The following is a 25,261-nucleotide window of genomic DNA, read 5'->3' as shown; positions in this document are numbered from 1 at the left end:
ATGTCGGATGCTCCCAGCAGCACCTGAACGCACCACAAGAGTCTTTAAAACAATCCCACGCAGATTCAGCTGGTTGATTATTGTATTGTACAGACATGAATGGAGACTAATTACAGCCTGGAAGTTAGGAACATGCATTCATTAAACTTAGAGTTCTTTAGAAACTGCAGAAATGTGAAGTAAACAGAATGAGGTACGGGTAATGGGCATCCTCTCTCTACCGTTTCACACACCTGGAGTGTCCTGAGATATTGTGTACACTGTCACTGCCAACTGTAAGGTGCCTGTCGCGGTTATACAGTGATTCTTTTGATATTTTTTATTATCTGTTATGTTTCTATTGTATTCTATGGAGCTTTTTTTTTCATCAATTGCTCCTGTTTGGTCTGGTTGTTGCAGCTATTCAAACATTTGATTGTGTTCTCTCTCTCTCTCTGTTTCCTCGCCGGTTACACTCGTGTGTTTTCGTTGTCGTTCTGAAGGGTCGAAGTTGGATTGTGAAACGCAGCTATGAAGATTTCCGTGTCCTGGACAAGCACCTGCACCTCTGCATCTATGACCGACGCTTCTCACAGCTGCCTGAGCTGCCTCGATTGGACAGTCTGACTGACCAGTCGGAGGTAAACGTTGAAAACACACACATCTAACACACACACACACACACACACACACACACACACACACACACACACACACACACACACACACACACACACACACACACACACACACCTAGTGTAACCCAAACTCCCTCTGCACCCCCCCCATCCTCTCTACAACCCCTCTGAGACGTGGTGGGGTGTACGCAGACGATCGTCTTTACAAAATAAAAGCACCTGCCTTAACTAACAGGTTCTATTACCGGTGTTATCCTTTCAAAATAAAATCACCCTTATAACGTAATAGGATCAAATTGGCATTAATAAACACCCATAGAAAATGAACAAACTTGAAAACAACATACTATACAAATATACCGCACCATGCCAAGGTCATTTACATATCGTGTGTCTCAAAGAACCATCCAGTACTTAGTCAGCCCCTAAGCTGAATGAATGGTAGCATTTGCTGCCCACATACTTTTAAAACACAAGATAACAAGGTATCTAGATGAAACCTGTTACTGTGCTCTGATATTCAATATGATCTACGTGGCTTTTGTCTTTGGGAAAGGTAATATTTAGCCAGCTATTCCCTCGTCAGCCCGCCTGTGAAATGTATCCCGAGCAAGACGAAACCTTTATGGTCCGATTGGGGCTCTAAAAGGAATGCAGAGGTTAGGTATCAAACCAAACTGGTAAAACCAGTTCATCACAGAGGGGCATTGTGTGTGTGGACGCTTTCAGAATAATAGCTTTTACAAAGCTGCCTGCAGTACTTCATCACACTTCCACCAGTAGCTGTGTTTTATAGGATTCATTGCTCCAACAAAATGTTCTCTGGGTTTTTATTTGCCACCAGTTTTAATGTACAGCATGAGACTGACCACGAAGCCCCGATAGTGAACAGTGATGTAACTGCAGGTTTAGACAAGAACAGTTCAGCTATTAAAGCCTGAACTTCCCCATTCTTCTCTGTAAAGTTAAGTGTCATCATGAACTCAAATGTGCAGCAGGAACTATAAAACTAAATTCCCCTTGTAATGTGAAGTCATAGCTGCAAATGTCATTTCAAGTGGTTTACTACCATGCAGCACTCTTCAGCTGTGTGTAATTAGCTGCCTTTGTCACTCAGGAAACACACACTCTAACACAAGGAGCTGATGGCTTTAATGGTAATTATTAACACCCACTGGAGCAGCTCCGTCTAGTATTCAGTGTGTTAGTAGTGAACGGCACCATCTGAAGTAAATGTGATGACTCTAACTGGCCTGTGTGTGTGTGTGTGTGTTTTCTGCCATGTTAGTCAGTCTCCCAGATGTTGTTGGCTTACCTCTCCCGGCTCTCGGCCATCGCTGACAACAAGATCAACTGTGGGCCCGCCCTCACGTGGATGGAGGTGAGACTGCACTGTCCTGTGTCTTTGAGGAGCACACCGAGGGGACGGATTCACTCAAAGGGTTGTGCGGCTTTTGCGGCAGCTAAACCTGCACAAATATGACAAAGACAAACTGTGTAATTCTGAAAGAACCAGCAGAGGGTGAAATGCATCCCTAAACTGCACCGCCAAGCAAATCGATGCTCCTGTTCTATTTGCACGTATTTAAATGACATTTGTTGAAATGAAGTGTAAGTCTTCTCTGTGTGTGTGTGTGTGTGTGTGTGTGTGTACTAGGTTGACAATAAGGGAAATCATCTGTTGGTTCATGAGGAGTCGTCGATCAACGTGCCAGCAATCGCTGCTGCCCACGTCATCAAGCGTTACATCGCCCAGGCCTCAGACGAGCTGTCTTTTGAGGTGACAACAACAACAGTTCTCACACACACACTCACACACACACACACACACACACACACACACACACACACTCTGTCACTCGCAAATATTTCAATTAGTGCTGTCAATCGATTCAAATATTTAGTTACAATTAATCATATGATTGTCCATAGTTAATCACGATTAATTGATTTTTAAAGCCTGAAAACAGCCATGAGGAGGAGCAGAAGTCTGGTTTTCTCTCAGAACACTTGAATTAAAATATGCTGAAAGGTTGTTATGGAGTTTTTGCCCAATGATGCTAAAAACCTTCTGCCTCTTGAAGCTTTAACAACACAAAACAATGACAGATATTGTCCAGAAACCCTCACAGGTACTGCATTTAGCATAAAACAATATGCTCAAATCATAACATGGCAATCTGCAGCCCAACAGGCAACAACAGCTGTCAGTGTGTCAGTGTGCTGACTTGACTATGACTTGCCCCAAACTGCATGTGATTATCATAAAGTGGGCATGTCTGTAAAGGGGAGACTCGTGGGTACCCATAGAACCCATTTTCATTCACACATCTGGAGGTCAGAGGTCAAGGGACCCCTTTGAAAATGGACATGACAGTTTTTCCATCACCAAAATGTAGTATAAGTTTGGAGCGTCATTTAACCTCCTTCATGACGAGCTAGTATGACATGGTTGGTAAAAATGGATTCTTTAGGTTTTCTAGTTTCAGTATTTTCACTCTAGATTTAAAACTGAGCCGCTACAAACTAATCCTTTAATGCCTTAAAGAAATTAGTGGCGTTAAAATGAATTTGCGTTATCATTGCGTTAACTTTGACAGCCCTAATTGCAATTGAAAGTTAATGCCTCGCTATATAATGCCTTCAATCACTGATGTCTTCTATCGACTAGACGTAAAGGGACAATAAGACACATCTTCTATCTATCCTCCCTCTGCAGGTCGGGGACATCGTGTCTGTGATTGACATGCCCCCTAAAGAAGACACCACATGGTGGAGAGGCAAGCATGGCTTTCAGGTACGCAGCTCACTAAACATCTGTCTTTTCCTTTGGCCGTAAACTTTCCATTAGATTTGTTCTTGAGGTATTTCAAGGACAAGGAGAGAATGTTGCTTTGTAAAGCAGATTTCAAATACTCTGAGTTTGTCGAGAGACAAAGCAAGATACGGATCCTCTTTCATGTGAAGCCTTTGAGCAGATTACAGGGTGTGTGTGTGTGTGTGTGTGTGTGACGGCGCCTGTAACGCTGGACTCATTCATATTCCTGCACAGTCTTCTTCAGTACGATCCGATAACACTCCTAATCCTCCCAGTTTCAGATGATGAAAATATTACTTACGATAAATAAACACATATTGAAGTGTGCATATTAGCTTTACGTTTCTTATGTCAGCCCGGTTGTCTTTAAATTCAGAACCAGATTAGAATTAAATATTTTGATTACAACCAGGCTAAATGTTGTAGTAATGTTTACAACAGCAAAGTCACCATATAAACTCATTAATATCTCTGGAAACAATCTAAAATGTTAATAAAATAAATCATATTCCTGATCGTATCACTGCTGCAGGTAGAGAGGAGGAGTGCTTTGTCTCAGCCAGCAGATGAGTTTACAAGAATTTTAAGATACGTTGGCAAAAACACACACAATTAGAAATAAATAAAGAGCATAAAATAATAAAATAAAATTTAAAAAAGAGGTGGTTCAAGCTGCTTACGAATTCAAGATGAAATTTCATTGATGCGGTGTATCCAAAAATAATGACAATGACTGTAGGTCTGCAAGTTACATGTGAGGAGATTTAAAGCTGAGATTGAGCGAAGTCCACGAAGGACGCAACATTTTCTCTCAGATTTGTCGGCAGAGCCACGAAGCAGAAACCTGAGTCTCTCTAGTTTTAAGTGTTGTATGACCGTGTTCATTTCGGCAGCTATTTTAGATTTAGTCTTAGTCTTAAATCGAAAATGCTTATTAGTGTTAGTCACATTTTAGTAAATTTTAGAACCAGCCTGAGCGCTAACAACAATACAAAGGTCACAATCTTCTGATTAGCTCCTGTAAGAGGACTACCCGTCTCCTGGGACAATGAATATTGCAATCAAAAGAATCAGGTTCTATCACCTGCCCAAAAAGCTCTGATAGAGTATGAAACAGATTTACGATGGTTATATAATTTAGGACAGAGCTGGAACATGTGTGCCAGAGTAGCAGGGAGCCGTCTACACTGATCAGTTCAGTTCTATTTCAGATGAGTTGTCAGGTTGCTGGAGACCACGGCCCTCCTCGTCAGGCAGAGGGTGAATACAGGGATATTCAGACAGACAGGATGAGAACAATGATGTGTTAAAGCATGTAAACATGGTCTGTTAGAAACCCCAAATACATGTATGAACCTGGAGCAGGATATGTCCCCTTTAAGAGCAGCAGGTACACAGATACACTTAATATGAACCTCATGTGTGATGTCACAGTGCTTGTTCTGATAACAGAATCACATTATTAATGTGACAACCGCACCTCTGCATAGATGTGTGTGTGTGCTCTCTCGCTCTCTCTCTCTCTCTCTCTCTCTCTCTCTCTCTCTCTCTCTCTCTCTCTCTCTCTCTCTCTCTCTCTCTCTCTCTCTCTCTCTCTGTCTGATTATACTTCCTCCCACCTCACCCTGCCTGTCTCACTCCCGAACTCTCTCCAGGTTGGCTTCTTTCCCAGCGAGTGTGTGGAGCTCATAAATGATAAAGTGCCGCAGTCCATGACCAACACGGTGCCAAAACCAGGTACTACTCCTCCTCCTCCTCCTCCTCCTTCTTCTAAACCATTCACAGACAATGTGCTGGAAGCAAGTCATCACTGATGGCAGTTAATGTCTCACTGATATGGTGGTCATGTCTGTGACGGTGGATGTGGCTCGGGGTGCGTGCGTGCGTTCGTGTGTGTTTTACACCTTGCTCACAAATATTATGACTGGTCTGACAGACTTGTGCATGGAATTGATTCTGTATTAAAAGCAAGAGCTCATGTATTAGTTTATGTTGAGATCAGCTGTTCTAGCGGCAGAGCATCGTGAAACACTTCATTCAAACTTCACAGAAACAAAACAAAACTCACCAAAACCGTCGTTAGTCTTTCCGACAATCACCAACTCTGGTTTGGTCGAAATAAACTCTTATATCACCGAATGTGACATGAAAATATGCCTCTCTACATGTTGTTTACCCCCCGCTGTCTCTCTCTCTCTCTCTCCGCCCGCTGAGCAGCTGAGCGACTCTTCTTTTTCGGAGGCGGACCATTAAACCAGCTAAATAAAATAACAAACATCGCCCGACTTCATCGCCTACTATTGTTTATATTTCCCCCCGCTTTATCACCACGGCCGTGCAGTTCATAGGATGAGATCGGTGGATGCTGCGCGCAGAGACAGATTTCCGAGGAGACCCTTTCACAACTACTCACTGACTGCTAACGTTACTCGCGGTAAATAGCGGTCCACTTCCGTGTTTCGGTACGGTTGGCTTTCACACCTGATGCGAACCGTGCCCGAGTACGGTACGGAGCGTTCACACTAATCAAATAAACTGGACTTTGGGGTGAAGTGTACTCGGATCCGGGCCCGGGTCCCTGCTGTGAAATCACCCTGAGTCAACGACAGTCAGCGTCCTGTTGCTCACGCTCGCACTCCCGACACACACGAGACTGAACGTGATTGGAAGGTCTCATATCTCAGGTTACAACCTGTTCACACATTGGCAATAAAAAATGATTTATACGTGTAAAAACGTACAAACAGTCCCTTTTAAATTTATGAGCATCATACAGTGAAAGGAAACCCATAATTCTCCCACGTCATCCCTTGGAACAACCGGCTTATCGTGTTATATTGACTCGGCACTATTCAAATCCAGTGCAAATACGTATGCTAATCTATCGCTGTCCAGAGCAAACAGAGAAGCTCTTTGGCACGCTCCGGAGAGTGTCAAAGACAAATGTATAACATAAACCCTCCCGGGATGAAAGAGAACAGCTGCAATACAGACTTCAGATCAACTTTGCCTTCACTTCTTCACACATCGCAGCACCCCCACAAAAAATAGCAGTTCACATCACATTGCTATGACCGAGCCTTTTGATCAAACCTCTTGGATGAATCCACGTCCACGTCTTCCAAATCCAAAGACTGATCAAACCAGTATGACTCACTGTCACAACCACCCGGCTGGCTTTGGGATGGGCGAGTGGAGCCGGGGTTCCTAACCAGCATAACAGCCTCTGAGACTTCGGGGTCTGCTCTAAGTGATGACACAGCAAAGAAAACCCCCACAAGATCCACAGTTATGAGGGAAGGGATATCATTATAGGTACAGGGTTTCGGGTGCTGTTGGACGCCCGTGTCGTCTGATGTGCCAATCAAGTTTCAAACCCAAGTTGTTTGAGCCTTTCTTTCAGACTGTGTGGCCGATCAGAAATGCATCTTGCGCTGTAGAGTTAACTGTTGCAGTGCACGCACAGCACACGACTTAATCTGCCTGCCCACTCCCCGGCTCCTGAGCAATGATTCAATGCTTGTTGCTGTTTTTTCTGTTTGTTTTTTGCACGTGTCCTAATCTGTCAATCATGCATTTTCTTTCTTTTTGGAGGGTATCCGCAGGTCAAGTATATTATTTAGATATCCTCAATACAGTTATCTTTGTGATTAGTTATGTTCTTTAGCAATCAGAAATCTGTTGTAATAATCTACATTTCAAAGTCTAATAGTTTGTTTTCTATAACCTGCAGATGCCCTGTTGTCAGTAATGTTAACTTTAAATGAGCAGATCCTGGATCAACAGAACAAACAACTCACCGTATCGGTGTTTAAGCTGCCTGCTTGTTCTCGTTCACTGCAACGCGTCATGAATGTTGTTGTTGGATGTGCAGTAGTATTATAGCATGTGTCTTGATTTGTTGCATCTGACTGTGACTCCTCTGCCTCAGCCTCCCCCTGCTCTGGCCTGCAGCCTGCTTCTTGGAGTCTCTTCCCTCCCTGTGCGTGTTGGTATACACACTTCATCCACCTGTTCACTCACTTCACCTTCACTCACTCACACACTCACTCACACACACAAAAGACATTTACACATTTGCACTTGTACAGTATGACATATTGTTCATTTGAGTTTCAATTAAAGTTCCTTAAGACTTCAGTCTTAGTTGATTTGACGACACCTGTGGTTCCTAGTAGTAACAGTTAGGGGCGGGAAAACAATTCACCTATGTTTCATGTTTTTGTTTTTTTAAGATTTTGAAAGTGATGGTTTAATACCAGAATCGATATGTTTGCTTCATTTGAGTCTATGTGGAGGTAGAAGGAAGTTACCGCTTTTATTGTTGTAGTCAGAGTAACGTGGCGTCATATCCGTTCTGTATCCGTCAACCGAAACAAACCGCAGCGAGCCAAAATGAGAAAGTATAAAACGGCGGAGGGTCTGCGTGGATACGACCTGCAGCACCCTCACATGTTAAATCCAGCGTGGTAAACACTACACATCCAGTAAAGGATGGAAACACTTTGGGTTTCACACATTACCAGGAAAAGCAGAGCTAGACATCACGGCTAAAGCATCATGCTAACTCAAAACGTTATCGTATCGCGGTAACGTGTGGTCGAGCCGGCCGTCGCTTTCATCTCCGTGGTCAAATGGGCCGACGCTACAACTGTAGAGCACCTATATGCTGATATTTATGTTCTCTGCATTGAAACGGCCCCGATGGAGCTGACCATGGATGGATAAAGAGAACGGAGCTGACGGGAGAGCTAGAGACCACCTTGGAGAAGTTAGAGGAAGTAGACACGTGGGACTACGTCCGGTTTTCAAAATAAGGTGTTAACAAAGGGAACTGTATATACAAAATACAGATATGGAAATAAGATTGATTGGATTATATTCACCAGAAGTATAAAACATTACATGTCCCTTATAGATTAAAAAGAAAATACCACTAATATAAACACTGATACGGTGTCAACCATGAGGCTGATATCAGTCAGATCAGATTACAAACGGGAATGCTGGATTACGTACTGCATCGTTTCCCTGGCGTAGGTAGACAGCAGGAGTGGCGGATCCTGCCACTAATAATGAACGTAAATACACTGAATGGCTATTGCTGAAAAAGTGCCAACCATAACTAGTATCAAAAACGGGGTTTGATTTCATGGAAGTCTTAAGGATTATAACTTCATCATTAAAGAAGACTTGTTTTAATGATGAATACAAAGTTTCTTTAATTGAGTATACTTCATTACTGAACCTTTTTCTTTTATCTGCACACTGTCTCACACGTATCATTTCTATGCAAAGTTACTGACCTCACATTCCCAAAGTACACAGCTGCTCTGTTCTCTAACTTAACGTGCTTCTCTCTCTCTGCCGATTCTCTCATGTCTCCATCCATCCATCCATCCATCCATCCGTCTGTGGGTCCATCTGTGCATCGGCTGCATGCAGACTTGGAGATGGAGAGTGTAATACAGGACAGTGCATGGGTGGCCGACCCGCTAAACCACTACAACCTAAGTTCAGGTAGACAAAAAAATCCTTTGGTGTGCTGCCCCCGCCACCCCTTAACCAAAAACTAACTCCACAACCCGAGTGATGTATTTGCACTGTGTGACTCTGATATGACTACCTGTGACGGGATATAGCTTCACTCTTCTCACAGGAAACGTGTGAACGCTTTGGTGTTAAAGGCCCAGACACACCAACCCGACATCAAAGAACTAGTGGTGAAGAAGGCCGACCTTTGAGTCGCCTTTGTCCCGGCCAAAACGTTGCACTCGAACATGCTGCAAAGACTACAGCCGGCGGCCAACTACCACGCACATTCTGCGACTGCGTGAGAGGAAATAACAGCAGGCGGCGGTAGTCTGTATCCGTCATTCAAAAAGGGAAACCAGAAGACCGAGGACGGCGGATATACAAGCCGTTGTTATGATGCATACATGAAACAAAGCGGCGTCTGGCGACCATTTTCGCACCGCTCTCACTCACCGCTTAGCTTCATTCCAGATGTTCATGTCGCTGTGAAAATATCCGTATGTTGGAATGATGAGATGAAGATGGAAGATGAGAAGAGTCCACTTGACTTTACTCGTCGGCTTGCTTTCCTCACTTCCGTTTCTCTTCTCATGCACTATTTCACTTTATCTGAGCAGCCAATCAGAGTGATTTCTCTCACCGACGGGCGCCGCCGCTGATTCAACATGACGAATCGGACGAAAAGCTCCGACACGGGCAGACTAGAACCGACGGTGCGGGACACACCGCAAAAACTAGTCCTACAGACGCTCACCGACGACCCCGAACTGTCCGTCGGCTTGGTGTGTCAGGACCTTTACATTACAAGGAGGACCTAATAGATGGCCCTGTCTATGACCTTCAACCTACTTATCCACATTGTATCTGCACTCTGTTGGTGGACCAATAAGACTTTGGTCTGTGTATGCAGACGATGGCCCTATTTCCCTCTTATGTCCGTTACTTAAAGTCCTGCAGATTGTTCTTGTTGTATTTTGTTTCTATGTTTCAGGTTGTTATCATCATCATTTATATTATTATATGATTTGCATGGCTTCTGTCTGCAAAAGAAAACAAATACTGTATATAAAAGTTTTGGGATTAGATGTAGTGGTGCAAAAATGAAACCCCACTTTTCAAAAGATCTTATCCCTCCAGCCGTCTGTTCTTTTTCTGTTTCACCCCCTCAAGGTGTATGCAAATGAGTTCAGGGGTGAGCCAGGTTACTACAGCGTTTGTGGAAGCTGCTGAATGTACCCTATGTCTGGACGGGGGCCAGCTGTGTTTGTGTGTGTCTGTTTGGTCGGAGCTGAAAGGCCACGGCACCCCTGCCGTGGCGCTGGGTCTCGACCGGCCTTGATTTATTTAATCCTTTTACAATGAAGGGGGCCTGTAAAACCCATCCATTGAGCGTTAAGCTTTGTCCTGCAACAGTAAGAATCTCTGTCTCCCTCTCCATGGTGACTGAAAGAGCACATTCCTTCAGGGAGCCACACAGCATTGGAAAAATATGTTTGCTCTGCCTTGTTCCACTCTGCTCACCACTAACCTTTACTGTTTTTCAGTAAAACTATGGAAATTGCTAACATGCTGCGCTGCTCCAGATCAAATGGCGACAATAGGAGCTCGGCGTTAGTAGTACTTCGTTGGTTCATGTGCTTGTGTTGTGTCGCGGTGGAATCTGAGGAGAGAGACTTCTCTCTGTACAGTAAAAAATAGACTCTTTTGTTGACATCAATATGAGAATAAAGAGTTGTGAGCTTTGGACAAAGAATGACAGTCAGCCTTCTTTCCTCCCCAGACAGCCCGATAGATCTAGCAGTTATTGACCCAGATGTAGAGCCCCCTCTGTTCCCCTTCTCATTGCAGGCCTTCGTCATGTCTGGGGACCAGTGATTTGGGCAGCTGTGAGCACGCATGAGCCAAGACAGCTGGTTATGTGAATGAGAGAGGACGGGAAATGGGAGAGAAAATGTGTGAGACAGAGTGAGATTTGTCCTCCTGTTCCCGAGGATCTCGGATCATTTCCTGGAGCTCCGGTTCTGGGCTGTGAAAGTATGCGAGGTTCCTTGTGTAACGTGCTGCTCTGTAAGCTTCAATAGGAGGCTGTTGTTGTTGTAGACCGCTCCTTTGTTTGGGGGGAGGCTGCTTTTCATTACATACTAACAACTCCGGCTGTGTTGTAAACTCAGTGAGTGTGTAAAGCACAAAGATCATTTTTATTACACCTTTAGTTGACTTTATCTGTTCAAAATGTACCTTTTCATTCACATATCTGGAGGTCAGAGGTCAAGGGACCCCTTTGAAAATGGACATGACAGTTTTTCCTTGCCAAAATTTAACGTACGTTTGGAGTGTTATTTAACCTCCTTTGTGACAAGCTAGCATGACATCGTTGGTACCGATGGATGCATTAGGTTTTCTAGTTTCATATGATACCAGTATCTTCACTCTAGCTTTAAAACTGAGCCGCTACAACCTACAATTGTGTCGTTGCAAAGCTTCAAAGCTTACAGATATTTAACCAGCAGATTTAGAGCCATACTGATGTTTCAGACAGCGTGGCGTTCTGCTCTACATGCATACACACATACTGCTATATATATATACACGTTGAACTTGCAGCTGCAAAATACACCTCCTCATTCTTTCCACATCCCAGGAGGCACATAGATTATTCAGATCCATGCAAAATAGCAGCTGCATGATACTTGATCTGACACAAAGCTCCCATCCTGTTATATGGTAGTTTATGACATCACTACTTGCTGTCTAGGTGACTGGTGTTTTTCAGCACGTTGCTAATAGTCTTCAGTCCTAAAGGAGTACTCCACCTGCTGCTTTCTGTCTCTGACAACTAAACTGCCTCCCACGGTTCTACCAATGCCTCGCATGTAACAGTAAAAAATTAATTAGAGAAGAGGAAACTCGCTCTGTTTCACTCCGTACTGTCAGAAGTAACCTTTCCACCTAGTTCCTGCTCTGTAAGTGATACTGTAGGACACTGCTGCTGTGTTACATACACATGGAAGATGCATCGTGGTGGAAGAAGTATTCAGATTTTTTACTTGAGTTAAAAGCACCAAATTAAAATACTCTATTACGAGTGCATTCAAAATCTTACTTAAGTAAAAGTACAGAAGTATAATCAGCAATGTGTACTTCCATCCATCCATTATCTGTAACCGCTCAGCAGCAACTGTTTATAGCTGCTGGAGGTGGAGCCAGTTTGAACCACTTTACATACAGTTGGCTGGTTTAGTCCAGTGGTTACCCACCTGGGGGTCGGGGCCCCCCAAAGGGTTACAAGATCAATCTTGAGATGATTAATGAGGTGGGAAAGAAGAAAAAAAGGAAGTTCTGCTACACAAATCTGTATTTATTATTTTAACTAGCTTTTTTTGTGAACTACTGGATGATTTTACCTCTTTGGGCCTCCGTAGAAGTACAAGTAGGCCTACCTTAAAACTGTTCAGTACTTTTAATACATGTACTTAATTACTTTCCACCACTGAAGATGGAAAATATCAGAACCTACATGCAAAGAGGAAGTTCAGGATCAGCCCAAAGAAACCTGTTAAAAGTGATCACATGCATCTGACTCCAGTCTTGTGATTCACAACCAACAACAAATTAGTCTGACTTGATTTTGACTGTCTGCTTAGGGACTAAGCTAGTTAAGGAATTAATAAGATAATGCTTTCAGGGGGCCAAAGGGCCCCTCAGAGGGAGAGAGTCCTATACATACTGTATGTTGTCTTCACAGAGGAGAAGCAGGGATGCTGTTTGTTAGGATCATGTGTTTGCACGGTGCAGAGGGGTGTTTTCCACCATGTAAACCAATATCGTGCTGCCTTCAAATGCTGTCGGCAATATTAGAATCAGGCACATGTGCGAGTCACAGAGGGGTTAAGAGAGCATGAACGCTGTGTGAGCACCAACAGGGATTTGTACGTACTAAAACAACAGTAACATTCTTATTGCACGTTGAGTCCACTTCCTGTAATACTGCAGCGCAAAGTAGCTCCAAGCTGTTTCATTTTATATGATTGTTTTATTAAGCAACACATTGTGTAGTTATGTCTAGAGAGGAGCAGTAAAATACAGCGAGGCTGTCCAGTATTTACAGCACAGAAGGAACTCTTTATGAGTTTTGGGGGAGTGGAGTGTTTTTCAGGACTCTATAAATGGCATCACGTGTTTTTATTTGATTGGGCTCACCTACTCCGTCATATTGATTTATGATAATAATAATAATCTTTATTTGTATAGCACCTTTCTAAACATAGTGACAAAGTGCTTGCACAGATACAATGAAATACAGACAAAATAACAAAACATAAAGAGCAAATAATGAGAAAACTAAAACCCGTAACCAGCGGTATCAAAACAATAACTTTCAACACGTATGCCAAAGGAGGACAATATAAGGTGTGGAAAAGGAGCACCAAGCTGTTGCCTTATGGAGTTGAAAAAAACTTTTTTTATAAAAAGAGATTTGGTTATAGAGCTGGCTAACCTGAGGTCCTGAGGTTGGCTGTTCCAGAGTCTAGGGGCGTTGATGGCAAAGACCCTGTCTCCCTTAGTGACCAGCCTAGACCTGGATACAACCAGTAAGACCAAGTCAGAGGACCTCAGGTTACAAGGTGGCACGTACGGAGTAAGGAGCTCAGTGAGGTAGCTTGGTGCCAAACCATGCAGAGCTTTTAAAAGTTAACAATAAAATCAAGTAGAGGGCGTTGCAGTAATCCAAACGGGAGCAGATGAGAGCGTCATGAGAGGATCAAAATTATTTTATTTTAGAAATATTTCTGAGGTGCAGGAAGCAAGATTGCACCGCCCGTTGTTATTTGAGCCTCAAATCAAAGTCTTGTGTCAAATAAAACACCCAACTGGTTTAATATTTACTGAGTGGGAATGTAGTTGGAGAACCTCAGATTTGTCAGAGTTCAACTGAAGGAAGTTCTGGGATTGTATATTCTCTTTAATATACAATTTGCTTCAATAACACCCACAGCTTTTGTTAGACCGGGATTAACAACCGGTAATTCCCATTTTTCAGTGAGCACCTGAAGGCAGCGTGTGTGTGTGTGTGTGTGTGTGTGTGTGTTCTAGCTGACTGAGCAGAGAGGGAGGAGGAAGAGGAGGAGGAAAGCCACTTCTCTACTCGTTGAGTCTAAACTTTAAACTTGTATTATCTTTCTCAGTTGGTCAAAGGGACCTCATTGAGCTCTACAGGTTTCAGGTTTCAGGTCTCAGTGTTGTTTTCTCCAGGTATTTACGGTTAGAAAGGAAAAGATAAGCAGATAACTTAGTTGTACTTTGGACCTATTTCTAAACTGTGTCATAAAGCCTCAGCCGGTCTGCGTTATGGAGCCAAGGTAAGAAAATACATTTGAATTTGTAGTTGATTTTTCTATATTGGCTCCAGTATCCTCTCATTAATGTGATAAACTACTGCTTTACTCTCTCAAAGAAGAACAGTGAACAGTTATTATCCTCATAGAGAGGAGGAGACTAAAGCACTCTGAATGATGGAAGGTTTTTCTGTGGAAAATATTACTCCTTCCTCAAATGACCCCTCCTTTTTTCCATTAGAGAACAATATAACTAAGGAAAAACATAACTTATGGATAATATTTACCTCTTCAACCAAAGTATTTATATTTTACAACTAATGCGAGAAGTTTCAACGTTTTCTTTATTTTGTGTCATTTGTCAATTAAAACCAAAGCAGTCGGTTCCTTCAACAATGCTCATAAGATAAGTACATAAAAGGGTGAATCACACAAGTAAACGTAAATTAGTCATTTAGATGCTGACAGTATTTCAGATGGAAAACTGAATGTAAACAGGATGTAATAATGAGAAGTACTAAAACTATATACACAGAGGTGTAGACAGGAATGTAGTATGTATAGAGAAGTAGTAAATATGTATAAACAGTATATATACTGTATAATATATACACAGAGGTGTAACAGTTTGTGAAACAAGAATATGGTCGGCTGTTCAGGAATGACCACGTTTTAGGAAAGTTTGACTTTGGAATAATGAGTTTATTTATCAAAGAAAGAGGTTAAACATTAGACATCTGTAGTCTGACGCTCCGCTCAGTGGTTTGGAAGTCTCTCTCGGTACTGATGCTGATATTTGCTGATCTTTCTCTGGTGTGTTTCCCAGTTCTACCATCACTGGGTGAGACCACGCAGGGCCCGGCTCCCTCTGCTCGGGTTGTGTTCAGTGGTGCGTTCAGAGATTGAACAACAGGGCATTTTTTGGCTGCTATCACCAACCACACACACACACACACACACACACACACACACACACACACACACACACACACACACTTACAGCCCTCATGTCCGGACAGAGGTCACCGTTACTCATCACACTGCTCCGTTGTTGACACACTAAACTGCCGTCCAGAAACGCCAACAGGAGATGGTTATCATTCAGATGTGTCAACAGGGGTTAACAGTGTTACTGTAGCTTCTGTGACTCAGTTTGACAAGTAATGCAGACGTTATCTCTGTTGGACAAATATCCCTCTTTCAATGACCAGTGATCAGGAAGTGAGATTAATAATAGTCACTAGTCACGGCTGGTTTAGTTCCTTAAAGGAACAGTGTGTAACATTTCGGGGGAATTATTAGCAGAAATGAAATATAATATTCATAACTATGTTTTCATTAGTGTATAATCACCTGAAACTAAGAATGGTTGTGTTTTCGTTAGCGTAGAATGAGCCGTTTGAGCCTCCATGTTTCTACAGTAGCCCAGAACGGATAAACCAAACTCTGGCTTTAGAGAGAGCCACCTGACACGCTTGTGAAACTGCAGTAACGTGAGCTGCAGAGTGTTAAACCGTGGTACCGCCAGCCTCCATCTAACTGCTGTTGCTCTTAAAGAAGTGTTATTATGGCTTGGACGACCTCTGAGCGAGGCGAACAGTGTTTACCACGGTTTTGCACTCGCCGGCTCACATTACCTCAGTCTTGGAAAGGGAGGAGTGAGCGAAGGGTTACTCAGTTGGTTGCAATCTGCAACCACACCACTAATGCCCGGTTCAGACTACACGATATCAGCACGATTATAGCCCAACACGGCCGTCGTAGGGTGTCGACTCAGATCGGGAACGATAAATGAGTGTCGTGTGCGACAATCGATTGTGTCACCTCACGACGTCTTGACAGAAAGTCGAGCATGTTTGATTTATTTATTTTTTGCTTTTCACGACGTGTACACGACGATATTAAGACGGCGGTGCCGGGAGGGCGTGTGTTGTCGGAACAGGGGACGACGTGTAGTCTGTCATGTGTTGCGGCCAAGTCACGACGAGAATGTATGACTCTCAATCGTCTAATCTGACATAGTGACCATCGTGACCATCGTAACCGTCAAAAATATTGTGTAATCTCATCCGGGCATAAATGAAAACACATCTGGTCCGTTTAGAAAAGCTTTTGGAGCGTCCACAGATATCATTCCAGGATGATGTAATCATATCCAACACATTCACAAGTTGTTGTTTTATGAAACTACAACAGTGAAGAGGAGGGCAGTTTGAATTTCCCGCTCTCTATCTACATGGGCGTGGGTGTCTGTTGAGTCTCTGCTGGCTGAAGAGAAAAGGCTGAGCTGAGCTGTGATGGGAGCGTTGTGAAGCCACAAGGAGCCGCGGTCACGTGGTTGTGTGTATTCAGGGTACACTGACACGCTCAGTATCAGATATCTCAGACTTAGAGCTCTATAATGTCACAGCTCTACTTGAGGGAGCGACGGGACTCTGTTGTGTTGCTATGAAGTCGAGGTTTTCCTCCGATCTGCGTCCTTTGAAAAGCTCCTCGCTCACTGAGTGGAATGAGGCGGTGTTTTTTTTTGGGTTGGAGCAGAGAAACAGAGCGTGATGTTTGCCATTACGTCTGTAATTGTTCCTGCTGTAATGCTTGGCCTCTTTTCTCCTCACCCCCGGCTTGTCATGTCCCAGCCTCTCGCTGAGCTCTCACACACAGTCACAGAGTCAGTTAACTGAAACCTGTCAGTGTTCCTCCTCAGGCATCATGACCATCCTTCAATGTTTAGCTTTGTCCTCTCTGGATTTTATCTGTTATCTAAGCAAATGCTATTAATGGGCTGTTGGCTCTCATTTCCCTAGCTTTTAACATCTGGGTCAAAAATATACCATCAGATTTTATGATGTTTGCAAATATACAGAAATATTATACTTTAATGTCATCTTTTTTTGTGTTAAAGAGGCACTCAGATCAGTTTACCAGGTATGGTTAGTACTACTAAAGTCAAGGTGTTTCAGACACATTCTTTTAGAAATGTGTCCCCTGTAAGACTTCCAACTTTGTGAAAGTGCAAATCATTGGAATACCCCTTTAAAGGAACAGTGTGTAACATGTCGGGCGATCTATTAACAGAAATGGAATATAATATTCCTAACTATATTTGAATTAGTGTGTAATCACCTGAAACTAAGAATGGTTGTGTTTTTGTTATCTTAGAATGAGTCCTTCATATCTACATAGGGAGCGGCTGCGTGATTCACGCGGCGGCTGCGTGATTCACGCGGCGAGTGTTCAGACCAGCTGTGTTTCTGCTGCTGCTGCTGTCAGCCCTTTCTTTCTACATAGTCATAAGTTCATAACGGCCATTACATTTCATCATAGATGTCATTTATATTTATTTTAGGCAGAGAAAGATTAAGAAACGTGTGGTAATTTGTAAATAATAGTAATAATACACAATTAAAACCCTGTACGTTATTCATTCATGGAGCTCTGCAAGTCACTGCATGTTCTACAACACTGTCCTGCAAATATTTCAGAATAAAAGCCTTGTGTTAACAAATGAAGGAATTCTGTCCACAGAAAAAAAACACTTGAGGGCTTTTATTTTGAAATGAAAGCAGGAAGTGTTGATTTAAAAATAAATCTTTACTTTTTTACATGTCCGTGACATATTCTACAGATGTCTAGACATTAAAACTAGTAATGTTGCTGGTATGATGTTAATATACAGTTACCACGGTTTTGCACTCGGCGGCTCAGGTTACCTCAGTCTTGGAAAGGGAGAAGTGAGCGGAGGGCTACTCAGTTGGTTGCAATCTGCAACCACACCACTAGATGCTGCCAAGTCCTACACACTGTCCCTTTAAGTGCGAGTCGGCGTGATGACGTTTAGTAGTCTCATTTAGCCACTTGTTAGCAAACGCCTTTTTTAAAGACACATAAAGGCTTCAACATTCATGAGTTGGGGTATTTATTGATGTATTTTATGTCGTAGAACAAAACGTTAAAATCTCTTCAACTTGTGTTAACCACAGATCTTATTTCAGACATCTAACTAAAAACACATTCAATCAACCCGCTGACTTCCAGACGAGGGAACAGGAAGCGCTACAATGCTCAAACTCATTTCCGGGTTTTAGGACTCATTCCTGTAGCGCTCTATAAATCTTGTAATTAATGTTACGGAATTGATCAGACCCACAAACCTTAAATTGAAAGCCTTTTACCCAGATGGAGTTCAACGGTGTGTGTCAGAGGCCGTTTCAGTGCTGAGCATGCTCTAAGAGCTGCCGGCCCTCAGACTCCCATCTGCCCCGACAGAGAGCAGATGGGAGTCTCCGTCCGTCCTCTGGAGAGTCATGCTTGTCATTGCACTCCCCTTCCTCACGTCTTACAGTCAGTCTGGTTCCCTCAATAAAAATGACGTGTCACTTTTAGCCAACACAGTTGCACATTCAACCCTCCCCCCCTCCTCCTCCTCATGATACTGAAGAAGGGCCTCAACAGTGAGTAAACAAAGCTGCCTCAGCGGTTTTATCTGCAGAAGAGATTTCTCCCTGAGGGGGGGAAACGTAGCTCCACTCCCTGAAATGAAACTATGGGTCTTGTTTGCGGATGCTGGCGAAGAGGCCGACTGTCGATACTGAATTGATTGTGCTGCTTCAGTAAAATAGAGAACAATAGAGACTCAAAAGTTTGTTCAGACATTATTTACTAGGAGGAGAGGTAGAGTTAAATCTCTGTGTTGGCGAGGATTTGTTTACTTTGAGATACGAGTGTGAGTTATTATCTTTAACAATCGTGTGTTTAACAGTGAAGTGGTGTTAACCCAAACAATGTCATGTTTTTTACACAGCAACTCATTCAATGACACTTCAAACCGCACTGCACCGGTACAGCGTCGTACTCCAACACTGTCGTACTCATGATGGAGTCCTTTGTCAAACCCAGGTGCCACAAGCATTACCCACAGTGCAACAACACATAGTTAACAGGCTCGTTGGAGATGAGCCAGGCCTGCGCAGAATCGATCGGCGCACAATGCATGCCAGTTAGATTCGTTTCCGAATTGATCCCGACTTGCTCTGATGTCATGGGCACTAGGGGTGTAAGAAAATATCAAGCCCAAGTTGCTCCCCGGGCGCTTACAGCCGCCCACTGCTCCTAAAATACTTAGGATGGGTTAAATGCAGAGGTCAAATTTCATGTACAGGTATGTACCTGTATGTATATGACAAATAAAGGTTTCTTCTTCCTCTAAGATGAACAGCGAGCCGATCATTGCGATGCCGCACTCAGGTCTCTCATCGCCCTGAAGGGGGATTCTTTCACAACAACGATCGGCTCGCTGTACATTATCCCGCTTATTACACAGCTACTTACTGAAGAAATCAATATTTAGACACCAAAACGGTCCTCAGAGCTGCTCCCATAGCAACCGTCTATTATTATAGAGAAATTACAGACCGCAGAACGCCACAATTGACCAATCAGAATCGAGTATTCAACACAGCCGTGTAATTAGTAGTGCTATGATGTTGATGAATACAAATGCAGTTCTGAATGCATATAAAGTAAAAATATTTTGTATTCAGATTTTATGCATATGGTGTGTTCTTTATAATATGGCAGTTAGATATATCGTATCGTATCGTCAGATTCTTACCAACACACAGCCCTAATGGGCACGGGGGCAACGATAACCTCACGAGATCAAGGTGGCCGTAGTTTTTAGAGCCGGGCGTCGCAGTTGCTCTCCACCGACTGCAAAACCAAGGGCATGATGGGAAACACCTGGCCGTCGCCTGATCAAAGAGCTGATTGGCTCTTAGTTTTGACAACAAACACCATGTGTTTGTTGTCAAAACTTTCTGTGTAATTGTAATATTTAACATTAGATTGTAGGTTATTAGTCTACTTACAGATCGGATCTATCAGGATGTCACTTTTCCTGCAAATTCTTTTAAGGCCGCTGTAAACTGTCCAACTTGACCGCAGCATTTAGTCTCCGCCCCCCCTGCTGCTGCTGCTGCTGCCTGATCTCGTCTACTTTCCAGGCGAGGCGCAGTTCATCTCCAACGGGCCTAGTTCTTCACGCACCGTCACTGTGTGCATATGATTTTGTTAATATGCTGCCAAAACAATGAGAAAGTGTTAAATGTATTCAACTACAAGGTGACCATCAGCTCATTAGTTTCACTCCGGTCTTGATGTCTGCATTCTAAATGTGCTCGATGGAGTGTTAATTAAGTGTGCTGCACGCAGTTTACTCCACAGTGTACATTAAGCATGCGAAACAGGCAGCCTCATTAATTTTTACCTAATGGTCTCTGGGCTTTAGAGCCAAGTCTGGGTTAGCTCTAAGTTTTAATATTCACAACAGCACAGCACATCTGTGTGTGCTGGGTGATGCTGTGCAAGTCTCTATAAATGAATCATAGTATATCATGCTGTGAGGAAAGACACCGCCTTGACACTTTTATTGTATTGTTGTTGTTATCTTCCAACCGCTGTCTTTGTTTCTGGAGATGGAGTTTGGTAAGCAGCCGGCCTACTTTCAGCTGTGTGGTGATCACAGCCGAGCTCAGCGCGGTGTCTCTCCAAAGATTAGTTATTGATTTGATTGAATCCTAAATGCTTTCTTCTTTAAATTGCAACCTCTGTGAGAGAAGTGGAAGGATGTGTGATCGTGACTGTGTTTATAATCAGTTAAAGGAATGTGCCCTGGAATATGAATTAAAAGAATACTGATGCAACGCAGCAGTTTTTCCACTTGAAACCCCGGAGCACCTCAGACAGGAGATGTTGGTGTGATCACTAAAGAGTTAGTGAAGTTCCAGATGTGGCTGATCGTAGATCGGATGGATGTTTTTAATACTGTCCTCCTCAGTAGTAAACCTTTCAGCAGGTCTTCCTGGGTTGTTGTTGTTGTTGTCTTCTTGATCGCCTGTCAGTTTAACTGTTTCAGAGCGTGGACCAAGTGGCTGCGGAGGGTCTCCGGGATTCAGAAAGGATCGTCATGTTGTGCTGCGGACCGTAGAGTAAAGTCATAATAGGAAGAGTTGTTGGTCAGAGTCAGAGTGAAGTGTCCACAGAGGATCAAACTAGTGACAGGAACTGAGGGCAGACCACAGACACCGGCATCAGAGAGACTAAAAAGATGAGAGGATTGGGACGTATGTTTTATTCTGTGAGATGTGTTAGGTCTGAGTTGAAAGCTTTACAGAGCAGTGTAGGAAAACCAGAGAGAGAAGGGCAACTGATGCTGCTTTAAGAGTTTTAAAGTGTTTGCCTGGGAAAGATCCTGTAAACATCAGGATGAGTAGGACCCTCGTCTTCACTGTTTAATAATACACCTGAATATTCATCTTAGTAAGTGCAATAGTTTGTTTTTAACGCTGCAGTTTTGATCAGTAATCTCCAGGGAGCTGCAGTATTTCTATATAACCTCTACCCTGACGTTGGATTGATCAGTCATGCATGTTAGATGCAGGTCAGTCAGTGGAAAACTATTTTAGTGACAGTTTTATAGTATTTTTCAGATTTTTTGCGTCTGTTTATAGGGCTGTCAATTGATTAAAATATTGAATTGCATGATTGGCCGTAGTTAATCACCATCAATCGCTAAATTAATCACACTTTTTTTTATCTTTTCAAAATGTTCCTTAAAGGGAGATTTGTCAAGTATTTAATCCTCTTATCAACATGGGAGTGGGCAAATATGTTGCTTTATGCAAATGTGTGTATATATTTATTGTAAATCAATTAACAACACAAAACAATGACAGATATTGTCCAGAAACCCTCACAGGTACTGCATTTAGCATAAAACTATATGCTCAAATCATAACATGGCAAACTGCAGCCCAACAGGCAACAACAGCTGTCAGTGTGTCAGTGTGCTGACTTGACTATGACTTGCCCCAAACTGCATGTGATTATCATAAAGTGGGCATGTCTGTAAAGGGGAGACTCGTGGGTACCCATAGAACCCATTTACATTCACATATCTGGAGGTCAGAGGTCAAGGGACCCCTTTGAACATGGACAGGACATGACATGGTTGGTACAGATTGATTCATCAGGTTTTCTAGTTTCATATGATAACAGTATCTCTTCTATCTAGCTTTAAAACTGAGCCGCTACAACCTAAAAATCAAAAGTTGCGTTCATGTGTTAAAGAAATGATTGCCGTTAAAACAGGTTTGCATTAACTTGTTAACTTTGACAGCCCTTCTGTATAATCACGACTGATAGACGGTGTAAACTGAGCTCACTTAAAGGAAAGTCGATGCTCTCATCAGACGTTTCATCTGTGTAGTCGAGTCAAGGGAAGTGACCCGAGAGTGGAAAAACACTCCGCTGCTGTCGTCTCACCAGCGTGTGATTTTCAGTGAAGGTTTTTTTTGAACAAATGTCTGGAGTGGAAGTCAGCTCCATTCATTCCACATGTCTCTGAAGCAGAGAAAACAACTGGTGTGTAGTTTAAGAAGCTTACGAGCCTTTCCCAGACGTAGTATCTGATTAGTGCGGTTTGGGGGTTTTAAGTAGGTCTGCTCCTTTCTGTGTCTTGTTTTGGGGGGCGGCGGAGGATCCTGGTGTTGGATGTGGTGGATTCCTTTTGTAGTTGCCTGGGAGGTGGTATTTATGAACGAAGCCTTGGCCTCAAGGAAACTACACATGCATAAAGGAGAGGTTTGCATTAGAATGAAGCTGAAATACACAATGGGTCTGAGCCTGAGCAGCTTGTGTGGGGTTTCACTCTAGCGCCTATAGATAGACCTCGTGCGAAATCTGAGCCGATGTCAAACCCACACTTACTGTCGAGTAGTAAAGACGTCTAAGATGTGTCCTTCCTTCCTTCCTTCCCTCGTTCCTCAGTTTCTAAGAAGCACGGCAAGCTGATCACCTTCTTGCGCTCCTTCATGAAGTCCAGGCCGACCAAACAGAAGCTGAAGCAGAGAGGCATCCTGCGGGAGAGGGTGTTCGGCTGCGACCTGGGAGAACACCTCCTCAACTCAGGACATGACGGTGAGAAACGAGCAGACACACCCGACAGCAGCAGGATTTCCTGGATCCATTTAGGCTTGTTTTCTTAACACTGAAGTTTTGAGATTGCATTAAATGTCTTCCTGCAGTTTAAATGAACAGTTAGTCATTTTGATAGATGTAATTATTATAAACAGCAAGTCGTGGTTTTATTGGGGGTTATTATGTGCAGGGTTTTTTCTTTGCCCGGTGCCGTGATTTCCTGGAGTCTCTGCACCTCACAGTGCCGACGAAACTCCCGGTAGTGGCTGCGCCCAGACAAGAAATATTTAAAATCATTTCTCAGGTACTCGGTTATCTTATTTTTAATAATTACATTTAGAGTTTCATTAAATAAGAGTGAATTATCGAGCTTCCAGTAAGCAGGAGTCCTTTTAATTACTCTATTTGATGACATATTCAAAACCAATAGAACAGAATATACGTCATCATTTACAGCAACAATGAAATCTCCACCCAAAATAGAGAATCTTTCTAAAAAAGAGCATCTATATTACAAACAAGCCCTTGTTTTCTTTATCAGTGTTATAGCCATAAACATTATAAACTAATGGTTATTGTAAGAAAGAACCGTAAGAATGTCGTGTCCATATGGGTCAGCTTCAGTGAGGATGATCTTCTGTATCCGAGATACCCATTGTGATTTCCAAAAGTTATAGGGTCCCATTTAGGGCGTGTCCGACTCCACTTTTGGCGCATAATCTGGGCGCAAAGTGAGGCACAAGGGGTTCTATTTAGTCTCTTAATTAATTGTGTGTAACAAGCAGAGTGTATGTGTGTTGTGAACAGCAGCAGCTCTGCCAGCCCTTTCTGCTTTTAATTAAGATATTTGCTGGGCTAAACTCCGTACCTGCATTTATCTGCTGTAGCTCCATTGATTTTATGAGCTGTCAGCAGCACGGTGTCCGGGAGGGGAGCTGACGTGACGGTCTCGATGACAGAGATGGAGGATAATGGTGAGGTGTCCTCATTGCACTGTGACGTCAGCTCCGACCAGCGTGATGATGATGCTCCTCTGCTGCTGAAGCTGGATCAATAACTTCATTTCACTTCGTGTTGACACCAACTTTTGAAAAGCCATTTATTCAAGTTAATGGATCATATTCTCTGGTCGTCATCGTAGCAGCACGTTAGCTCACAGTGATCACGCTCTCCGATCACAGATCGGCGGTGAGCGTTCTGCATTGATGTGAGTCAACCCTTGACCTCCGTACACCCTGCCTTACCTGGACATGGAGAGATAAACTGTGACACTCTGCCGGGTCAAACGGTCAACGTGTTCTGAAAGTTAACTGTGGTCTTATGGAGAAAGAGAAACACAGTTTATGATTCTGAGCGGTGAAACTCTGCTTCGTTACAGACAAATCCGGGTTGTAGGAGGAAGTAGCCAAGCCACCATTCCTGCGGTGGCACCACACTAGTAAACCCACATTTAACACAAGGATTTCCCTTTTTAAGCACTTTGTCTAAGACACCTTGTAAAGTTGGTTCGATGTGGAAAAAATAGTCATCAAATGGCCACTAACTTCTTTAACGCATTAACTTGTAGTTTTTAGGTTGTGTTTTAAAGCTAGAGTGAAGATACTGGCATCATATGAAACTACAGAAACCTAATGAATCCATCAGTACCAACCGTCATACCAGCTTCTCAGGAAGGAGGTTAAATAACGCTCCAAACTAAGGCTACATTTTGGCGAGAGATCCCTTTGTCTTTAGCCCTGACAACTCCTGCTGGCATGCCGCTCCAAACATGAGGATTATAGCGGTCAATCGATATTTAATCTTGATTAATTGCATGCAAATATGCTGCTTACAACATCACAACATAACATGGCAAACTGCAGCCCAACAGGCAACAACAGCTGTCAGTGTGCTGACTTGACTATGACTTGCCCCAAACTGCATGTGATTATCATCAAGTGGGCATGTCTGTAAAGGGGAGACTCGTGGGTACCCATAGA

The 25,261-nt window shown here is 43.1% G+C and overlaps 1 protein-coding gene across 6 annotated transcripts in view; it reads left to right on the top strand.

Moving 5' to 3' along the window:
* Positions 1-25,261, top strand: part of arhgap32b (Rho GTPase activating protein 32b) — a 98,867-nt gene that overhangs the window by 59,906 nt on the left and 13,700 nt on the right. For 3 of the 6 annotated variants that reach the window (XM_074610013.1, XM_074610016.1, XM_074610017.1), the window contains 8 exons: positions 483-620; positions 1,906-1,998; positions 2,275-2,397; positions 3,337-3,414; positions 5,091-5,172; positions 7,367-7,417; positions 8,881-8,955; positions 23,133-23,282. In XM_074610013.1, coding sequence (XP_074466114.1) covers positions 483-620; positions 1,906-1,998; positions 2,275-2,397; positions 3,337-3,414; positions 5,091-5,172; positions 7,367-7,417; positions 8,881-8,955; positions 23,133-23,282 — 790 coding nt within the window. Of the gene's footprint in view, positions 1-482; positions 621-1,905; positions 1,999-2,274; positions 2,398-3,336; positions 3,415-5,090; positions 5,173-7,366; positions 7,418-8,880; positions 8,956-14,083; positions 14,331-23,132; positions 23,283-25,261 lie in introns of those variants that run through there. The other 3 variants (XM_074610014.1, XM_074610015.1, XM_074610018.1) reach the window with 3 other exon arrangements.

This window comes from Sebastes fasciatus, chromosome 16 (genome assembly GCF_043250625.1).
Source record: "Sebastes fasciatus isolate fSebFas1 chromosome 16, fSebFas1.pri, whole genome shotgun sequence".
Classification (NCBI taxonomy): Eukaryota; Metazoa; Chordata; class Actinopteri; order Perciformes; family Sebastidae; genus Sebastes; species Sebastes fasciatus.
Note: the sequence above shows the minus strand (reverse complement) of the source record. Positions and strands in the feature narration are given on the sequence as shown.